Raw genomic sequence first — 20,788 nt, 5'->3', positions numbered from 1 at the left:
ATTCAAAAAGTGCAAAGAAAGAATATCAGGAGTTAAAGAGAAGTACTCTGTGGTGGTGGTGTTAAAGTGAGTAGCAACAAGGAACAGCTCCACATCAGGCTGGGATATTTCTGATGAGATGTGTGTAGAAAAGGACTTAAATCTCCAGTGACCTTCCTTGAAAAGAGACCAGGAAACATCTGTGCATGATGTAATAGTTTGTGAACAGGGAATTTATTTAAAAGAGATTATTTTTCCTGACAGTGTCAGAGGAAACAATTTCCACTGTGTAACTTATTAAGACTGATTATTTTGGGAGATGTTATTTGTACGTAAGCTGCTAAATTAAGCCAAAGTTGTCTAAATACATAATTCAGTTTTCTGGCATCACTGGCGTTTAGTAACCTAGCTTCACACTGGATAGAATTTAATGTATTCTCAGGAAAGTTAGCTAAAGAGTTCAGAAACAGCAAAGATAAAGCACAGTCCTTTGGCTTAATTGCATATTAGTGTGTGGATGTGCACAGCAATAAAATGCTCTGGCTGAGGCTCCCATTTGTACTTTAACATTGCGAATACACTATTTAACAGTACAGCGGCCACTGTATTCTTGAATTAGTTGTGGGGAGATAAAAATTCTCTGGTACTGTTGGCTCACTGCATATGGTGTTTGAGTATGGGTATTGGTTTATTCAGCGTTCCCAAGTAGCAGGCAGAAGTGCGTGTTTATATCTGTATCACGCTATGTCAGACAGTCACCTTATTTTCCTTGTCTAGTGCTCTCTCATCTTAAAACTGCCAGGATGCTGATGCCTATCTCCTAACATTATGCCTTTTGTCCTTCTCAGACTGTGCTGAAGATGGTGTATGAGGAGAGCCGCAAAATCCTGGCTTTTGTCAGAATGTCCCTTTGATTTCAGGGAGCTGAGAAATGTCCATCAGACCCGAGCAGCGATGGAGGGATGGCAGAAGGAGGGGCTTAGCCCTGCTGGATGCTATACAGTCGCTGAAAGATTACCTTGGCAAGGTCGAAGATAGAGGAGACAAGGTATTATGGCGAAAAACATACTTTAAAGCAAGGATATGAGGAAAGGCTGAAGAGGTGGGCCTGTTCACGCCCAGCGAAGAGAAAGCTCAGGGGGGGACCTGGTCAGTATGTAAGTGGAGCTGTTGGAGTGAGTCCAGAAGAGGCCACAGAGATGCTGCGAGGGCTGGAGCAGCTCTGCTCTGGAGCCAGGCTGAGAAGCTGGGCTGGGGCAGCCTGGAGAAGAGAAGGCTCCTGAAGGGGAGACCTTAGAGCAGCTCCAGAGCCTAAAGGGGCTCCAGGAAACCTGGAGAGGGGCTTGGACAAGGGCCTGTAGGGGCAGGGACAAGGGGAATGGCTTTAACCTGCCAGAGGGGAGATTGAGATGAGCTCTGAGGCAGAAGCTCTTCCCTGTGAGGGTGCTGAGGCGCTGGCACAGACTTTTCCCAGAGAAGCTGTGGCTGCCCCATCCCTGGCAGTGTTCAAGGCCAGGTTGGACACAGGGGCTTGGAGCAACCTGCTCTAGTGGAAGGTGTCCCTGCCCGTGACAGGGGCTGGAGCTGGAGGAGCTTTAAGGTCCCTCCAACCCAAACCATTCTGTGATAAGTATGTGAAGGGAGGTGTCCAGAGGATGGGGCCAGACTGCTTCTTGGTGTGCCAGGTGATAGGACAAGAGGCATAAACTAAACTAAAAGACACAGCAGTTCCAACTAAACATGAGGAAGAACTTCTTTACTGTGAGGCGTGACTAAGCATTAGAGTAGGTTGCCCAGAGAGATTGTGGAGTCTCCATCTGTGAAGCTACTCAGGAACAATCAAGACACAATCCTGAGTGATGTGCTCTAGTTGATGTTGCATTGAGCAGAGAGGTTGGACTAGATGACCTCCACGTGGTCCCTTCCAACCTCAACCACTCTGTGATTCTGTGAAGGTAACCAGTTTTTTACATCTACAGAAATATTGTTATGTAGTTAATGTGCGTGTGTGTGTGTTGTTTATAAGGAGCAAGGGACTCTTTCTGAGGTTGGAACAGTCCTCTTTAAGCACCTTTGGTCTGCTTAAATTAGCAGGTTCATAGACTCTTACACACAGGAATGAGATGAAAGACAGTTAGGTTACCACTGAGAAAGATGCCATTTAAAATATATATATATTTTTTTAACAGGAACTCTCAGGTATTGCTGCTGACTGAGAGGAGAACTTTCTGCAAGCAGTCCAGAGTGTGTTTGAAGAAGGAGAGAAATGTGTTTGCAAATTGACTTGAAGTCTTACTTCTCCAATCTTGGTCTGGTTGGGGATGGTTCATTAGCAGAAAACTGGAGTATATCATGAAACAACAGGTAAAGAAAACCTCTTTCAAGTGTTATACTTACAGAATTCTAGATAGAATTTAGCTAGAGCTTCACAGACCTCTCTTGCAAAGGGGTAGATACTGAGCTAACTCTGAAATCTGGCAATTTTTGCTTCAATAATTAATATTTAGGGTTTAGGTACTGACCCAAATGGTCTGTAGTATAATTATGTATCAACTATATTAATTAAGGTATTTATTCCTGTTTTGGGAAGCTAGTGAAGTGGATTTTTTTCTTTGTTACTTGCTGTTAACATTTTGCATTAAATGAAGCATGAACTTAGTGCCACAGTATAAAACTTGTACTGGAAGGGGTGGTCTGTAGAGTTCATATTTTTTAGGAAATAAGGGATAACCTTGTGGATTTAATAGGATTTGTTTATTTTCAGGAGGAGCAGAAGCAGATGGTTGTTAGAGCACCTTTTCTCCTCAGACCGGAATAGCTTGCCTCTCAGAAATACAGGACCTCCGAGCTCAGCTACGTATGACACATCTTCAGAACCAGGAGAAGCTACAGCAGTTACAGGAAACCCTTACCAATGCAGAGGAACATGGGAGCAAACGAGAACATCACCTTCGGAGGAAAGGTAGTTGTCACCCAAGTTCTTGTTACCTGGTCTTCAATGCCAGTTCTTTCCTTTCTTGCCTGGAAGATAAAAGGCAAAAAAAAAAAGATTGTTTGCAAAGAAACAGATCACATTAATCCCAGACTAGTTTGGGTTGGAAGGCACCTTAAACCTCATCCAGTTCCAGCCCCCTGCCACGGGCTGGGACACCTTCTACTAGAGCAGGTTGCTCCAAGCCCCTGTGTCCAACCTGGCCTTGAACATGCCAGGGATGGGGCAGCCACAGCTTCTCTGGGCACCCTGTGCCAGCGCGCCTCAGCACCCTCACAGGAAGAGTTTCTTCCTTATATCTAACCTGAACTTCCCCTGTTTCAGTTAAAACCCATCACCCCTTGTCCTTCACTACAGCCCCTTGATGAAGAGTCCCTCTCCGGCATCCTTGTAGCCCCCTTCAGATACTGGAAGCTGCTCTGAGTCTCCACGCAGCTTCTCTTTCTCCAGGGCTGAACAGCCCCAATGTTCTTCAGCCTGCCATTGTATGGGAGGTGCTCCAGTCCCTGATCATCCTTGTGGCCTCCTCTGGACTTGCTCCAACAGCTCCATGTCCTTCTTATGCTGTACAGTTCTTCAGTTTTACTAATGCACTCGGGTTTCTATGATTTTTAGCAGATGAAGGAATTCTTTTCTAATGTTAGTAGTTTAAGAAACTGTGAAAAGCAAAGAGAAGCTTTAAAATAACCCAAACCAATAGAACTGAAGGTTACTCTTCAATAGTGTATACACGTAGAAAACCCAACAAGGGCCATATATAGTAAAATAATATATATATATTATATATATAAATTATAATATATAATGTTATACATATGTTATATATATGTTATATATATTATATATATATGTTTGCCAGTAAATGGATGGGTTTGCTTAATGAGGTTTAGAGTCCATTAGCAACAGGTTACTTTAGAGTATATCACAATAGCTCAGGGTAAGTTGATAACATATTGTCAAGTTCTGTGTAATACAAATAACATTTTCTTCTCCTAGTTGAATTATTAGAATATAAGCTTCAGGAGGAAAAATCTATTGTAAGTGACTTGCACAGCACCCTGTCTGAGGAGCAGAAGAGAGCCTCTGAAACATGTGATCTCTTGAATCAAGAAAAAGCAGCCCTGAAATCAGAGCTTTCTGAAAGTAAGCAAGAGAATGAAAGGCTGCAGAAATCCTAGAAGAGCTTCAGAGGGAAATGAACCAGTTACGGGTGAGAAGTAGATTTATTCATTTATTTTACTTATCGGTAGGTCTGAAAGAACTTATCCTCATTGGATCCGTGACAGGCTTAGCACTTGGGAACGCGAGGAGGAAAACTAACCTCTCACTTCTCATGGCTGTGTTAATTTTTCTTTAAGAATTGCTTAAATTTATTTATTCTTCAATTCAAATGTGCAGATTTACCTTTTCTGCAGCCTTGACTGAGAAGGCTGTGGAAACATGTGCACGTTGTATGGGTGTATTAAGAACGAACAGGCTAGACCCCTGCATCCCTGATGTACCCTACTCCTGCAGCTTTTGGTTTAGTCTTTTGGTTGGCACTTCTGTTTGCCTGTCATCTTGTGTATGTTTGCCCACCTCACACCCCCAGTTTTTTCTTTCACAGGACAGCAGTTTTGCTGTGCCAGGAGAGGTAACTTCTCCCTCTGTCTTTATTGTTACTAATAGAGAAATTCCAGCTTTGCTTGCAGGGAGGTAAATGTTTTCAGGCTGCTAAATAGCTGTGACTTGAAAAGTGATCCTCTGGAGAAAGAGCAGAGGCTTAAAGAAACAAATCAGTTGTACCAGCTTGACAAAAAGTAACCCAAAATATCTTGCTTGTGTCATTGGTGGAGGATGTCCTGTTCTGAACACTGACAGAAATGTCCTTTTGAACTTGCAGTTCTGAGTGGATTAAAAGAAAAGGATGACAGCTGCACTTGAAGACTTGAAGGCTGAGCATCTGAAGCAAACTGAGCTACAAGGTTTGTTTGAGAACACAGCTTCAGCATAAGGAGAACAGAATATGAAAAGACAAAGGCCTTGGAGGTAAGCCTACATCTCAGTGCTTCAGGTCACCTCCCTTGGTACATAAACTTAACAACTAAAATACTAACAGGTTCTTTTACAGTCTTTTCACATAAATGTTTAGGTTTTTTAATAACTGTTATAAACCAAAAACATTCTAGTGAATGTGCATCGGTTTATTTTTGTTTTCACAGAATTATGCTTTCAGTTACCCTTCTTAATTGCACATACAGAAATAAGCAGAAGTTTTATGCCTTTTTTTCCCCCTCTCTTCATATCTTCTTAGTATTTCCAGAGCCTTAACGCTTTCACATTTCACGTTTTCACCAGTACTGCCCCTTGCTGTGTGGGGAGAGCCAGATTCTGCCAACTGTGTATCTGCACCCTTGATTGCAGAGCAAATGTGCTATGAGGATGGGATGTGTATGATCAACTGAGATTATAAAGGAAACCATCCAGTGGTACATGTGCTTGGTAGGAGAGAAACTGGAGCCTTTCCAATGTAACATGTATTTTTGGAGGTTAACCCAAAGTCTTTTTGTTCTCTTTTCTTGTAACTGAACAGAAAATTAAATGAAGAGCTTTCTCTCTGATACTGTGATAACAGTGACTTGGTTCTTGTAAAAGGCCTACAGTGACTGGAAAAGGAAGAAGATTTAACATAAACCTTTTCTAAAACTTTAAACACCAGACCCCCAACTCTATCAGACAACTCCAAAACAATCCTAGTTCAATGCCTTAAGTGAGGAAACACAATTCTGACTCTATTTCCTTGTAGTTTGGCCTCTCACATCATCTTTCTGATAGGTGTTTAGGTTTGTGGGTGGGTTTTGTTGGGATTTTTGTTACTACTTGCATGGTAGCACATGGCAGTAACATATTCCAGCTTTTACAAGGCCTGCTTATGCAGGGAAGGCATGGCCCATTTTAGCCAAGGCAAAGAGAAAAGTGCATTGCCCCAGGTGTAGCTGTGCCATAGACTAAACCATTCCCAGTTCAGATCCCTGCAGCCTTGCATTCCCAAATCGTCCTTTCTAGCCCTGCTACAGAAAGCTGATGCCACTTAGCATCTGACCTGGCTTTCTACCAGATGAGAGAAGAGGTCAGCAAGGAGCTCTGACTGTCTGCAAGCACCCTGGGACTGCCCCTTCATTGCTGCTTTTCCTTCTGAAGAAAGGCTGGCTCCCCATATGGATCTAGGGATGGATTATTTTTATCTGTCTGTACCGTGTGCTTTAAACAAGATGGGCTTGTAAAATCCAGAGGTTTTACAGCTACTCTTACTGCTTAGATTTTTCAGTCTTTTTAAAACAACGTGTGTTATTTCTGCTTCAGATGTAACCTACTAAGGGGATTGAGTGATTTCTCACTAATAGAAGGTCTTGCTAACTGAAGAAGGTATTTTAACATTACATATTTGGTTGTATTGGTGTCATAGAATCCCAGACTGGTTTGGGTTGGAAGGGACCTTAAAGCTCACCCAGTCCCACCCCCTGCCACCGGGCAGGGACACCTTCCACTAGAGCAGGTTGCTCCAAGCCCCTGTGTCCAACCTGGCCTTGAACACTGCCAGGGATGGGGCAGCCACAGCTTCTCTGGGCACCCTGTGCCAGCGCCTCAGCACCCTCACAGGGAAGAGCTTCTGCCTCAGAGCTCATCTCCATCTCCCCTCTGGCAGGTTCAAGCCATTCCCCTTGTCCCGTCCCTACAGGCCCTTGTCCAAAACCCCTCTCCAGGTTTCCTGTAGCCCCTTTAGGCTCTGGAGCTGCTCTAAGGTCTCCCCATGCTTCTGGCACTTGTAATTAGAAAATTAGACTTGCCATTTTTAATTAATTTGGGTTTTTTTATACCTGAGCTACTTCAGTTCAATCTTCCTGGATAGAACAGGAGGCTGGAAATTGCTTGAATGCCAGCCAGCCCCACCAGTGAGTGTCTGTGCTTCCCCCTTTAAACAGGAAGCTTACAGGCTGCCTTGGAGCTGCAAGTTGATGCAGAAGAGCCAGCTGGCTGTTTCCTTGGAGCACGAGCCAAACAGTCAATGATAATCTCCGCAAGGAACTTCAGATCGAGCACTCCCGCTGTGAAGCTTTGCTGGCACAGGAAGAGGCCAAGCTTTTGGAGCTCCAGAAAAATCTGGATGCTGAGAAGAATCGCACCTTGGAGCTCCTGAATTCCTTAAATCACGAACGTGTTTTGACAGAGCAGTTGAGCGTGAGAGTGAAGGAAGGTGCTTCTTGTCAGTACAGGGAGTCGCTGCTGGGAACAAGCCTTGTGTTCGAGAGCTCCAAGCCCAGCTGGAAGAAGAGAGGTCCCGAAGCATGGAGCTAGCTGGCTATCATTGAAGAAATGCACCAGAAGGCCATTCGTTCCAAAAGGCAGCTGGAGGCTGAGGTACAGATGTGCTGTGAAGAAACCCAGAAGGAGAGAGAAGTCAATGACAAGTTACGAGCTATGCTGGAATCTCTCCAGGCTCAAAAGCAAGAGGTAATCCGTTCCTTAGAGGCCCAGAAGGAGAGGGAGGCAAAGCTGAAAGCTGACTGGGAACAACTGCAGTTGCTCTACAAGGCCATGAAAGAGCAAGATAAAAACAAGAAAGAGGAGAGAGACAGAGAGAGGAGACAGCAGCAACAAACAGAGGTAGAGAAGCAGAAGAACTGGCAGAGAGATCAGGAGAGACTGGTGAGAAAGCTCTGCAAGCTTTGCCTTACACTGAAATAGCCACCCACAAATTTAACCCTGTGGGTGGTGGTGTTTAATGGAAATGTTTCCTTCCCTTGAAACAAAGCTTTCTGAAAAACACGTTAGATGAGCTCTTTTCCTGCATTTCTCAAATACAGCTGTTTTCAGGGGGTTGTGTCTGAGTTGGTTGTTGACAGAAGTTGATCTTTACATCTTAGGTTATGCTGGGAATTGAGTGTTGTTAACAGATACGGCTGGAGAAGGATATGGCTTAAACACAGCACGGAACTGAACTAGGTTTCATGTCATTGCCCTTATTTTGAGTTAGGCTCCTAATTATGGTTTGCAACAATCTGGATTTTGCCCTTGTTTCTCAACTGCTTGGCTTTCATTAGGGAAGGAGGGAGGCTTTGCAGGCTCTCTGGAGACTCCTCTGTCACCACATCTGAAAATGGATGGAGAAAATGCCCATTCCAGAGTCACTGAATTGCTTCCTGGTGGCCCTTCCCCTAAAAGTGGTCTGTGAGTTAAGGAACACTAAGATGGATATGCTGGGTGTGGATATGGATAGTTAGGTGGGATGCCTTTACTTGTAGTCTCTGTGTATATCAAAACAAAACCAAAAAATACTCGTGTGTGTATATATATATGCATATGCGTGTGTATGTATAAGATGCAGTTACCTACTCCTTATTCTGTTCTAACAGCAGAACTTGGAACAGCAACACCAGAGAGATGAACAAAGAATTAAAGAACTGCAGCGAACAGTGGCAATATTAGAAGAACGAACTCTCCTGTCACCCAACCATCAGCAAGAACTGTTGTGTACCTCAAACAAAGATCGAAACGTGAAACAGGCCGTGACAAAAGAAACTGAGAAACCACATTTGCAACAGCAGCAACAACAGCTAGAGAAGATAAGGCAGCAGTTGCTTTCTGTAGCTGTGCACATGAACGAGTTCATAGATAAAACTGTGGATAAGTGAGTAGCTCATAAAATAGTCATTTTCTTTCCATTTTGCTTATGAACTTGTGTGGGTCATGGCTGAGAGCCCTGTGCTGAAGGGACTGAGTGATGTTATCTGCTTCCAAGACTCAACCTTGTGTGAGACCATGGTTTTGTGGTGGCAGCAGACTGGTTATTGCTATCCACTGCAGCCATTCCCCTTAGAAACTCATGTGCCTGTGTTTGAACTATATCTTTGAAGCGGCCCTGCTTAAAACCCAACTCCCTACTGGAAAGAGTTGTTTGGTAGTTTAGTAGCTGCAGCAGTCTGATTATGAGAGCAATCAAAACAGCAGGTGTTAATGAACACATCTGCACAGTTAGAATGGGAAAACTCCATTGAGCATGGCAGGGAAAAACAAAGGGTCAGGAATGAATGGCCAAGTAGCATTTAATTTCATATTTCTTTGGCAGCAGAGTTCAAATTCTGGTGATGTTTTTGCTGCAGCCTGAATTTGCATTGATAGAATTTCAGACTTGTGTAAAATACAGAACTTCTGAGTAAATCCCGTGCAGAATAATTAGAAATTCTACTCTTAAAACTTAACAAAACTTGCTGATTTCTGCATGTATTCATAGTATTTTGTGTGATGAAGAGTGCATAAATACAGCCTCAAAACTTAAAGTCATCCAGTGAGGAGGAGGAATCAAATTACCTTCACATACTACAAATCACCCTGATACTTGAATACTTGACCAGTATTTCTGTTTAACAGAACAATTAATGATTGGCCTGTATCAAATGATGAAGCTGTAGCCTCTTACTGCAGACGTTAAAGGAACTAAAAATCAGATTTATTATCTCCTCCTGCATCTCAGGTAAGGAAAACAGCATCTGTATGTTGATCATCCAGTAAGTTGTTCTGTATTCTTTGGGTTGCAGCACACATGTAAGTTGATTGGTTTCCTCCCCTTTCTTTTTCAGTAAAACATCCTGAGGAAAATCATTTTTGCCTTTGGGGATAGAAAAAAAAAAGAGTGCTCTTGTCCTCATGTTGTCACTATATGAACATATTTTAGTATCAGCCTCTTGCTTTTTTGTTGTACTGCAGAGTCTGCTTGTGATGGCATTTTTCTTCCTAGATACACAATAGTATGTCCAAGGGCATCAATCCTTGGGATGTGTGGCTGCTGCTTCTGGATGCATCCAGAGACAGCTGGTTTTCAGCAAACTGTCAACTTGTCTTCCAGAAGCCCGGGAGTGGTTTGTCATCTCGGGAGGGGTGTTTCTGACTGATGTTTGCAGTATTGTAAATGATTGATGCAAGTCTAGGGGTTGTCAAGGACTGAGCCCCGGTTCTATTTGATACGAAAATACAGTATAAAAACTTAAAGATCTTAGATTCCATCTTACTCACCAGATAAGTTTGCCCTATCATTTATCTCTCTCATAACAGAGAGATCTTCAACTACATTTTGGCCAAAATTTGGGGATTTAGGGCTACCTAACAGTCTTGGCTCTTGTTTGATTCAGCCTCTCTCTATTCCCTCACCTGCTGGATAGCAGATCCCCAGAAAACACACCTTTGGGAAATAGTTCTGACTGTCTGGTACATGAAGAGGCTTCTGTAATTCGTGTGGTTGTCACGTGCTCTGCAACACAAGATGTATGACAATCTGCTTTGGCAGGGTGCAAGCTCTGCCTGTGTCTTAACTGCTTACAAAACACAATAAATACTTCCTTTATGTCACCTGTGCAGCCATTTAGGTGGTTGCCAAATAGATCATCTCCAGCCTTGAGGAGGGGGATGTGACCTCTTCCCTAGGAGGTGTCCATGGAGTTATTTTGGTTAAGCCTTTCTCTCACAAAGCTTTAGAGCTCTCTGCTGTGGGCAAAATGCTCAGAGCCTGTGGGGGGGGAACCTGGCAACCTTATGGCTCTATTTAAATCTGACTTAGCAGAACTCCCTCCAGAGCTGAGCTGTTTTTCTGGCTCAGCTCCCTCTAAGTTATTACTCTACTGGTAAAGGAAAAATAGTTTGGGTTGTTTGTTTTTCCTCTGATACCATTAGGTCTTCTGCATTAGCAACTCTGTTCCAAATGCATTCCACAAGGTTTAGGTTTTCCAGGCTCTCATCACATTAAGCCCAGGAATGCCATGCAGAATAGCAGTCCCTTCTCTTCTTGGACCACACTTTGCAATTGCCTCCTCTAGGGACTATGGCCACACTAAAATCAAGGGACTCAAGTTTTCCAACTTGTTTTGTGTAACAAAAGAAGTTTAGTGGAGCTCTCTAAAGACATCTGCCTTTCTATAGCTTAGAGAGCAAAACCTACCTTGATATCATTGCTTCTGTGGGCACAAACGGTCCCTTCTCTCTGCCCTCTTCACAGGCTTTGATTTCTTTTCCAGAATCACTTTTTGCTTCAGTCTCCTCCCTGAATTTCTCCTTCCTTTAAGATACTGAAGTACATGCTCTGGAGACCAAAGGAATTTACTGCTATTACCTCCTTGAGTTGTGATAAATGGGGGACTATTAAACAGGGAAAGTGGCAAATGCCAAAAGGGAAAACCTGTGCCAAGGTGAATATGGAGTCAACTGGTCAATGAAAAGCCAACTGGTGCAGTAAAATCAACTGCATAGATGAATCATGTGGAATTCCTTCAGATATTGCAAGTATCTGTTACCACCTTCAAACTGAGCTTTTGTAGATCTGTAGGTCCCTAGGATGGTGGGACCATGATCCTCACAGGGATGCTTGCTGAGGAGGCCAATATAGAGCAACTTCCCTCCTTTTATGTATGATACACATGGGTTTTTTTCCTCATGTTTGAACTATTTTTAATAATACTTATCTGAAGTGTGTTTTGTACCTGAAGTCCTTATCTCTGCCCTTGTTCTCAAAGAGCTCTTCTATCTCATCTCCATGTGTGATATGGCACAGCCGCTATGCCGGTGAAGGACATGCAAAGGGAAATGCATTGTTCAAGATAAAAAAGGTTCAGTGGAAAAACCTGAAATTGAATAGAACATCTGTGAATTAGATGATAAGTAGAGGACAAGAGTTTAACTTGGACAGAAATCAATACCTAATTTTCAAATGGTACTGAGGGTAGTGTTAGATTCTTGAAGCACTTTTTAACTCATTTTAAATATGCTGAGAAGTGGAGAGCCTTTCATACAATTGTGGAATGGGTTGGGCTGGAAGGGACCTTAAAGCTCATCCAGTTCCAACCCCCTGCCACGGGCAGGGACACCTTCCACTAGAGCAGGTTGCTCCAAGCCCCTGTGTCCAACCTGGCCTTGAACACTGCCAGGGATGGGGCAGCCACAGCTTCTCTGGGAAAAGTCTGTGCCAGCGCCTCAGCACCCTCACAGGGAAGAGCTTTTGCCTAAGAGCTCATCTCAATCTCCCCTCTGGCAGGTTAAAGCCATTCCCCTTGTCCTGTCCCTACAGGCCCTTGTCCAAAGCCCCTCTCCAGGTTTCTTGTAGCCCCTTTAGGCACTGGAGCTGCTCTACGGTCTCCCCTTCAGGAGCCTTCTCTTCTCCAGGCTGCCCCAGCCCAGCTCTCTCAGTTTTCAAGTGTTGAGGAGACTCTGTTATTAAAGGGAATAGGATTCCTGTACAGCTGCTCAGACAGATCTGTAGAGAAGAGGTAGCTTGATTAACAATTACTTTGATCCTTCTTAAGAAAGGCTGCTTGTGTGCTTCAGCTGCCCATCCTACCATTTAACACCTGAGTGCCACTGCTGATTTTCAGCCTAGTTATCTTCATGGTTTTTGTCCATCAAGTTTAGGTTATTACTCTCTTTGAAATATTTGCTGTGGGAGTAATATGCAAACCCCATCACAGCTCACTTCCTTTGGGTTTCTTTTTTAGATCAGATCTACGTGTGATACCAACTCTGTTCAAGAACTGGAAAGAGAATCCTGGCAGCGAGAGAGAAACATTTTGCAGAAAGCTCTGAAACAGGCTGAATCAGAACTGGCTAAAGCCAGTGCTGGAATTGCAAATAAACCACTGGTAGAAACTTCCAGCCCTAAGGTAAAATTCTCTTGATGACCAGCTAATGGGCTGTCTGGAGCTTGGAGTGTGAGCAGTGCCACAAGCTTTGGCATGTCATTTCAAACTTTGGCACATGGTTTGCTTTCGCTGTCTTGCCTGTTGTACAGCTTTGCTGTGTGAGAACTGTTACCAACTTAGGATCATAAAAACCTCTGGAGAGTTCAGTCCTTGGCAGTACTGTTCTTCAGGCATTGCCTAAGGGATTAATGTCACATGAAGAACAGGTAATTTAGTAATTCTATTTCATTTCTTTTAATAAAGATGATAAAAGTTCCTGTTGCAGAGGAGCCAGGAAGTGGACAGCTCAGATTTCTGGAGGTATATCTGTCAGATTATGGCATTTAAGTTTCACTTATTTGCTGTAAGCTTCAGTTGCTATCTTAAAAGGTGATTTTATAGATGAACAGTTTTATACACTGCATATTAAATTAGGAACGCCTCCCCCTATATACCTCATCAGGGATGTTCCTTTGTAACTTTCTTGGTGTTAGACAGGAACTTGCACCCAAAGTAATCTATGTCTGTGGAACCTCTTACTACTCTTAAAGGAGAGGGAGATCGAGATTTCTTGTCCAAGCATGAAAATATCAAACATCCATTATTTTTAGTCTGCCCTCACCAATCTAAAATACTGTTTATTTGTAACCAAGCCTGACGGGCACTTATCCCAGCGTGCTTTCTGGTTAATATTTAAAGCAGATGTTAATTTTTTTGTTAAGAGTTAAACTGTTTTAGAATTTCAGATATGACAGTGTTGCTTCGAAACATTCAGGAGAGCTAAGGCAGTCTGACACTCCAGAACTGAGGGCTTTTTAGATACATACAGAATCCTTCCTGCTGCCCTTGTGCCCGTGATATCAGCGTTCCATGTGAAGACAGCTTGCTTGTGGTTGGTGTTTTGCACACCAAGCAGTAACCAGGTCAAAACTTTCTAGCCTAGCCAAGACTACACAGCCATACACACTCATTAGACTTCCTACAAGCCTCTGTGTGTGGTGCCCACTGCAGGAGTGTCATACCATGGCATTGCACCAAAACTGGCCAAGTCACAGTGGCTGGGACACAAATACTTGCTCAGAATTACATTTGAGAGAGAAATGTGCACTGCTTCCATGCTTCATAATTATTAAATATCTTTCTATATTTTGGTAAAGCAACATATTTAGGTACCCACGTTGTGGGAGATACTGCTGGAAAAAGCTAGTAACTTTACTGAGCTTTCTGGAGCTAAATCTTAACAGATTGGATTTATTTTTGTTTCCTTTCTGGTTTTTTTTCCAGTTGCAGAGATTATATAGGAAGTATCTCAGAGCAGAGAGCTTTAGAAAGGCTTTGGTTTATCAGAAGAAGTACCTCTTGCTCCTTCTTGGTGGATTTCAGGACTGTGAGCAAGCCACCCTCTCCCTAATAGCACGCATGGGAATCTACCCCTCACCTGCAGACCTGCAGCTTTCTGGATCACGTTCCCGTCCTTTTACCAAGTTCAGATGTGCAGCCAGGGCAATCATTGCCATATCAAGGTAAAGCTAAAACACTCACTGTCTCTCTTAATTGATATTTTCCTGGGAATTTTAAAAAAGGAGAGTTCCTGTGGCTTATCCTAGATCAAAACTGGTTCAAACTGGTGCAGTGGTATCATGCAAGATTCTCATTCTTGTGACCTGGGTCCCTGCCTGTGGCAGGGGTTGGAACTAGATGTCTCTAAGGTCCCTTCCAACTCAAACCATTCCATGATTCTGTGACTTGTTAGCTATAACTTTGGCTAAACTGCTGTTGCAGAGTCAGTGCTAAGTTGGATGTGTACTAAATACTTGTACACATCCAACTTAGCACTGACTAAAGTGTACTAGCACTGACACTGTACTAAAGACTGATAAAAAGCTGCTTCTGTCCTAAGGGATACCCAGCAGCAATCTAGTTGAGAATCAGTGCACAGCTATTACAAACTGATGTCCTTTCAGGTCAGATCCTTTTCTGTTTGGACTCACTGAATAGTCTGTTTTGTACCAGAATGTGATCATCTTGTCAGTGATGGTTTTCCTCTCTTGAAACTGGTAGCCTGTGTTTCATTGAGTTTGATTCTATCATATTCTGTCACTTACTATCAAATGGATTTTGTTAACTGTACATGGGACATTATGCCATGTTGTCATGGCTTTTGAGTCCATTTAATGAAAAGAATAGTTTTAAATGCCATCATCTTTATGCCATCCAGAGGGACCTGGACAGGCTTGAGAGGTGGGACCATATGAACGTCATGAAGTTCGACAAGGCCAAGTGCAAGGTCCTGCTCTGGGGTTGGGGCAGTCCCCAGCACAAACACAGGCTGGGAGGGACTGGATGGAGCAATCCTGAGGAGAAGGACTTGGGGGTGTTGGGTGATGAGAAGCTCCCCATGACCCAGCGTCAGTGTGTGCTTGAGCCCAGAACCCCCCCGTGTGCTGGGCTGCACCCCCAGAGCGTGAGCAGCAGGTCAGGGAGGGGATCCTGCCCCTCTGCTGCGCCCTGGGGAGACCCCCCTGCAGTCCTGATCCAGCTCTGGGGCAACAGCACAAGAGGGACGTGGAGCTGCTGGAGCGAGGCCAGAGGAGGCCCCGGAGCTGCTGCGAGGGCTGGAGCAGCTCTGCTCTGGAGCCAGGCTGAGAGAGCTGGGCTGGGGCAGCCTGGAGAAGAGAAGGCTCCTGAAGGGGAGACCTTAGAGCAGCTCCAGTGCCTAAAGGGGCTCCAGGAGACCTGGAGAGGGGCTTTGGCCAAGGGCCTGTAGGGACAGGACAAGGGGAGTGGCTTTAACCTGCCAGAGGGGAGATTGAGATGAGCTCTGAGGCAGAAGCTCTTCCCTGTGAGGGTGCTGAGGCGCTGGCACAGACTTTTCCCAGAGAAGCTGTGGCTGCCCCATCCCTGGCAGTGTTCAAGGCCAGGTTGGACACAGGGGCTTGGAGCAACCTGCTCTAGTGGAAGGTGTCCCTGCCCATGGCAAGGGGTTGGAACTGGAGGAGCCTTAAGGTCCCTTCCAACCGAAACCAGTCTGGGATTCTACGAAATGTAAGCAGGTTACTTTTGTGCAATTTCCTTGTCTAGTGATAATGATTACTACCAAGTCTGGACTTTCAGGAGATGGCACAGAATGTCTTTAGGCTCTTGTCTTTTACATGGATGCTATAATGATTGCAATATCAAAGGCTGTAGAAACAGTGACCTCCATATTACTCCTCTGAGTCAGGAAGAGCTGCCACAGAACTGTGGAGATGAGGGACAGTGCAGGAGCAGTGCCAAAATGAGCAAACCTTTCCAAAAGTTAGAGGAGCATCGCAGAGTAAAATGGGATGATCCTTCATTCTAATGACCAAAGCTGAAGAATTCTTCCTCAGTTCCCGCAAGGATTCTTACTTTTATGCCAAAAAAGAATTTAACATTAAAATTCAGTATATTTTGACTTATTTTTAATGATTGCCCAAATGTATTTTGTTATCAAGGTTAAAGTTTTTGGTGAAGAAGTGGAACAAAGTTGGCAGGAAGAGCACACAGGCTGAAACCATTTCTCACAGTACAGGAGGTTACACAGGTAAGCCTTTTGGTACTTCGTTTTAATCATAATTTCTCTTTAGTGATGTGTTCCATTTAAAAACATACCCCAAAATATACCCATCGAAGTGGCAAAATCTGTTCATCTGTTAAGACAGGAACAGGACAAGGGGAATGGCTTTAACCTGCCAGAGGGGAGATTGAGATGAGCTCTTAGGCAGAAGTTCTTCCCTGTGAGGGTGCTGAGGCGCTGGCACAGGGTGCCCAGAGAAGCTGTGGCTGCCCCATCCCTGGCAGTGTTCAAGGCCAGGTTGGACACAGGGGCTTGGAGCAACCTGCTCTAGTGGAAGGTGTCCCTGCCCGTGGCAGGGGGTTGGAACTGGAGGAGCTTTAAGGTCCCTTCCAACACAAACCAGTCTGGGATGCTATGAAAACCACTGTGGTGTGGTTCATTATGAAACTTGAGTCCAGAAATACCTACTGAACTCACTGCAAAACAGCATCTTGGCAGGTTCATTAAAAAAAATGTTTGGGTTTGGGTTTTTTGGTGATTTAAAGGACTTCTCTGGGGTTTTTTCTGTTTTAATGAAAACAAAACACCCCCCTGCGCTTCCCAAACCTTCACCAAACCCAACAAACCCAATCTCGTTTCTGTGCTGTCTCTAGAGTCGGGCAATGTTAGTCAACAGTAACATGTAGTTAGAGCAAACAAGAAGAATTAAATTTAAAGAAAATAAAGTATTTTGCTGATCTCAGCCTTTGGGACATCCCCTGCGTGGATGTAACAACAGCTAATGAGAAACCAAGTCTAGAGTAAGAACAAAGGGAAAGTTCTCCATCTGCAGGAAGCAGTTGTTTGAGATTGAAATGCAAAACTTCTGTGAAATCTGGTTCAAACAAACAAAAACCAAACCAAAAAAGCAGTTAGCTGTAGAAAGTGTGTTTGGTTTTAAATGCAGCTAAAATACAGTTGTATTGTGCCGCAATTCCTATGGGGTTTACTGGTTATGGTTATGATAGCCTAATGTTTATGATCATTCCCAGCGTGTGTGTTTTGAACTGTTTCCTATTTAACACAGCCCCTGGTGCTCGAACTGAGGTGCTGGATGAGCTGCAGCCCCCAGCCGTGAGCTCCCCCCCGACCCGGGACACCGGGCTGTGCCCCAGAACCAGCTCCACGAGGTTGGGGAGTCCCTGCTCCAGAGCATCCCACCGCCTACCCCGCAGGTCAGTCCATGGTCACTGCCTCTGCTGCACCACCCCAATGGACAGGCTGTACAAAACATAACCACTGCTTGGAGGAGGTACTGGAACAAGAAGAGGGAGTTGTTTTCTTACATCTGGGAAGTGTTTTATTTCTTTCAAGATGTTACAGGAGAAAACTTCTCATTTGCTTTAAGCACATCAACATTCCTGGACTGAGAGCATTCCTAGTGGTGTTCCCCAGTTTAATGTGGACAGACTACGGGATTTAAAATGGCCAGGTTGGAGGGGGCTTGGAGCAACCTGCTCTAGTGGAAGGTGTCCCTGCCTATGGCAGGGGGTTGGAACTGGATGAGCTTTAAGGTCCCTTCCAACCCAAACCAGTCTGGGATTCTATGTTTGTCAGCCTTCTGTGAGGGGTAATTCTTGTTGCCTTTGCTGTCCAAGTTGGAGATTAATTTCTGAGCACCCTGTGGAAGTGGCTCCCCTAGCAGATGACAGCGCCACATTAGTGTTAGCTGCTGTCAGCCCCTGGGATGCACAGAATGGGAGCTGGAGCTCTTGTGGGGTGTTTGCAGTTGCAGTTTCTCATGAATTATGGCCAGTTATGCACAGAAATCCAACCCCAGCTGCTTGTCACTGGGTCGGATGTCACAGGCGACATTCTGCACAGTGCTGCTGGGAGAACACCTGAGCTGCAAGGTGCCCTTCACTCATTGCTGACCTTCCCAGTTCCAGGCTCTCCTGGAACCCAGGGTAACCTTGGGCACCGCATAGTCCATTACTGCGTATAGCATTTCCTCTCCCAGGCCACTCCTCATACCTGGCTTCCTCCTTGAAGTCAGGATTTGCAGGAGTTGATGTGGAAGGCAGGTACCTGTTTTCAGTCCTGTCAGCTTGGGATGTGTTATTTGTCTCTTCACCTCCTTGATAAATTAGAAACTTCAACCAGTAGGCAAGAATTTCCTTCATGAAGACAAAAAGAGTAGCAATGAAGTAGCTGTGGTGATCCAGAGGTATCGAAGGCAGAAGATGCTCCGAATTATTTCTGTTTTTTCAACACTGCTGACTGATTTGGGGACTGGATGGGGCTTGTCACAAAGGACACATAGTGTTCTGCTTTGCACAGAGTTTAGCAAAACATTTTGGAGAGTTAAGAGACCTGCCAGCATTTCCCAGAGGACTTCATCTACCCCATCCTCTGTCATGGCATGTGTCTGGGTCTGACAGCCAGAAACAGGAGCTGGCAGCTGACCTATCAAGAAAAGTCATGTGTATTATTATGGAACAAGGATATTAATAACAGCAGGCCCTGACTGATTACCCAGTGTGACAGGGTTAGTGGCAACTCAAGTCTAATGTGGATTTGAGATGGGTTAAATAATGCCCATTGCTGCTTTTGTTTCCTGGTAAAGCTACATGGAAGGAAGGGATGGATAGGAATCACCTTCCACTAATCCAAACGTGCAAGGTGAAGGAATAAATCCTAACTCCAAATAGCAGTGTATTTGCAGTGTCCCCTCCAGCATGTAGTTTTGCTAATATTTGCAGTTTGTTGTTAATGTCCAGAAAGGAAACACAGTGTTGCTATCTAAAGGGTCCTCCTTTTCCACCTTGTCGCTCAAGACAGCATTTTACCTGCTGAAAAGGAGCATACATGCCTGGATGCAGCACACTCCTCTTCAGTCCTTCTCTCTCTGCAGAAGTGGGTCTTTTCTCACTTGGCCATTTGGGCTTGCCTCTGACTGCAGCTTTCTTACCTGAGGTACTTTGTGTTGCATAAACCTAGAGAGAGATTCATAGATACACCAGCTTTTATCAAAACATCCTTTCTTTTGACTCCCCTGTACACAAAGCTGCCCAGTTTTACATGTAACTCTTTGGTGGTGGTGGGTTTTACTGTTGTTCTAGTTTGCTTTGCACTGAATTGCTGCCTATATGAATGCAACTATTATATTTGAGAGTATAGCATGAGAAGAAGAAAATTATTTGTTTTCCTTTTTAAGACTGCATCCGTCCCCAAGTTCAGGTTCAGAAAAGTCACTTGTGCCTACCGAGGATCCTGAACGATCCCTAACGGAATACATCCATCGCCTGGAGGTTATCCAGCAAAGACTGGGGGGTATGCACCCAGGTGAGAACAACCTCTCCCCCTGCTTTCTGCAATGTTCTTCCTCTATTGCCTGTAACACTTGAAGCATGTGAAGAGCATCATTTTAAGGAATAATTATTGAGTGGGGGAGGGATTAATCTCTGGAATGAAAACATTTTGCGACTCGTATCTAAAACCAAGCATAGCATGTCTCAAAAGAAGTTCTTCGGGAAATTCTTCAGAGATCAGGCTGAATAATTTCATGTGATTTCCATCCCCCCTTCCTGTTACCAAGTCTAAATAAGCAAGCGTTGCAGTTTAAATGAAGTTGTGTAGAGAGTTAATTTGCTTTAAAGTCAAAGAGAACCACTGTAATAGCTGAACAGGGCCTTCTCTGCAGCACACACTATAATACTTTCCTCATTTATCACTTCCTTATATTCCATAGCAGGTTAAACATAAATTGGAAGCTAGTAAAAACAGGCATCTAATCCTAAAATTGATTGAAGAACACACAGCGGATTGTAGTGGCACTTATCTTTGCTACCTAAAAACCTCCCACCTAACTTCTAGACTGAATTTACTTAATGTTCTAGTCGTCTTGTATCACAGAAGTAAGGTGTGGAGGCTCCTGAAGAGCCTGCCGACAGCTGCTCCTCCAGGGTCTTTGGAGCATCTATCCCAAAGCTTGTTTCACCCATCCACGTTTATGTTGTTTCCTGGTCTCGGCTAATGTGAGCCATCAGGTCAGGTAATGCCATCAGTGTTTTGATCCAACCTTTATCCCTTTGCTATTGCTGGTTCCTTCCCCATGTTACTTCTGGCTGCTCATCCCCACAGTCAGTTTACTTCATCAGGCTACTTTTGGGTCACTGTGGTCCTTGATCTCTAGGCAAGCAATCAGACTTTACTGCTTTTGGAAAAATGATGACTGAATTACCTTCTGAGGAAAATTGTGGATGATCACATGTTGCATTCCTAACACATTTTAGTGTCAACATTAAGAAATTAAACATTAAAATTATGTGTTTCTCTAGGAAGAGAGGAGCTTGGCTCTGTCAGCATTCAACCCAGGAGCCTGCTATGGCTGGACAACAGCTCTGGGGAAGGGCTAAAACACTGCCTGTGTTTCTGGCTGACTCAATCTAATAAAGATCCTAGTCTTACTTAGGTCACGAAAGTCAGCAGCTACACTGACATTTCCATACGGGAACTCCTGACATGGTTCTCAGCAGGATTTTGCCTAGAAACCTTAATTCCATGACTTTGTGGGTTTGGGGTTTGTTTTTTGTTTCTCCC

At 44.2% G+C, this 20,788-nt stretch overlaps 1 protein-coding gene across 1 annotated transcript in view; it reads left to right on the top strand.

The window, feature by feature from the left end:
• The window catches only part of PCNT (pericentrin), an 89,532-nt gene that overhangs the window by 67,977 nt on the left and 767 nt on the right, over positions 1-20,788 (top strand). Inside the window, 21 exon segments of the mRNA XM_030486583.1 lie at positions 828-872; positions 874-954; positions 956-1,027; positions 2,744-2,767; positions 2,769-2,801; positions 2,803-2,941; positions 3,968-4,141; positions 4,144-4,181; positions 4,854-4,948; positions 4,950-4,999; positions 6,938-7,005; positions 7,007-7,237; positions 7,240-7,308; positions 7,310-7,462; positions 8,365-8,639; positions 9,380-9,482; positions 12,487-12,651; positions 13,954-14,192; positions 16,146-16,234; positions 17,274-17,421; positions 19,404-19,531. Of these exon segments, the coding sequence (XP_030342443.1) occupies positions 828-872; positions 874-954; positions 956-1,027; positions 2,744-2,767; positions 2,769-2,801; positions 2,803-2,941; positions 3,968-4,141; positions 4,144-4,181; positions 4,854-4,948; positions 4,950-4,999; positions 6,938-7,005; positions 7,007-7,237; positions 7,240-7,308; positions 7,310-7,462; positions 8,365-8,639; positions 9,380-9,482; positions 12,487-12,651; positions 13,954-14,192; positions 16,146-16,234; positions 17,274-17,421; positions 19,404-19,531 (2,419 nt within the window).

The sequence above is a fragment of the Strigops habroptila genome, chromosome 5, assembly GCF_004027225.2.
Source record: "Strigops habroptila isolate Jane chromosome 5, bStrHab1.2.pri, whole genome shotgun sequence".
Classification (NCBI taxonomy): domain Eukaryota; kingdom Metazoa; phylum Chordata; class Aves; order Psittaciformes; family Psittacidae; genus Strigops; species Strigops habroptila.
Note: the sequence above shows the minus strand (reverse complement) of the source record. Positions and strands in the feature narration are given on the sequence as shown.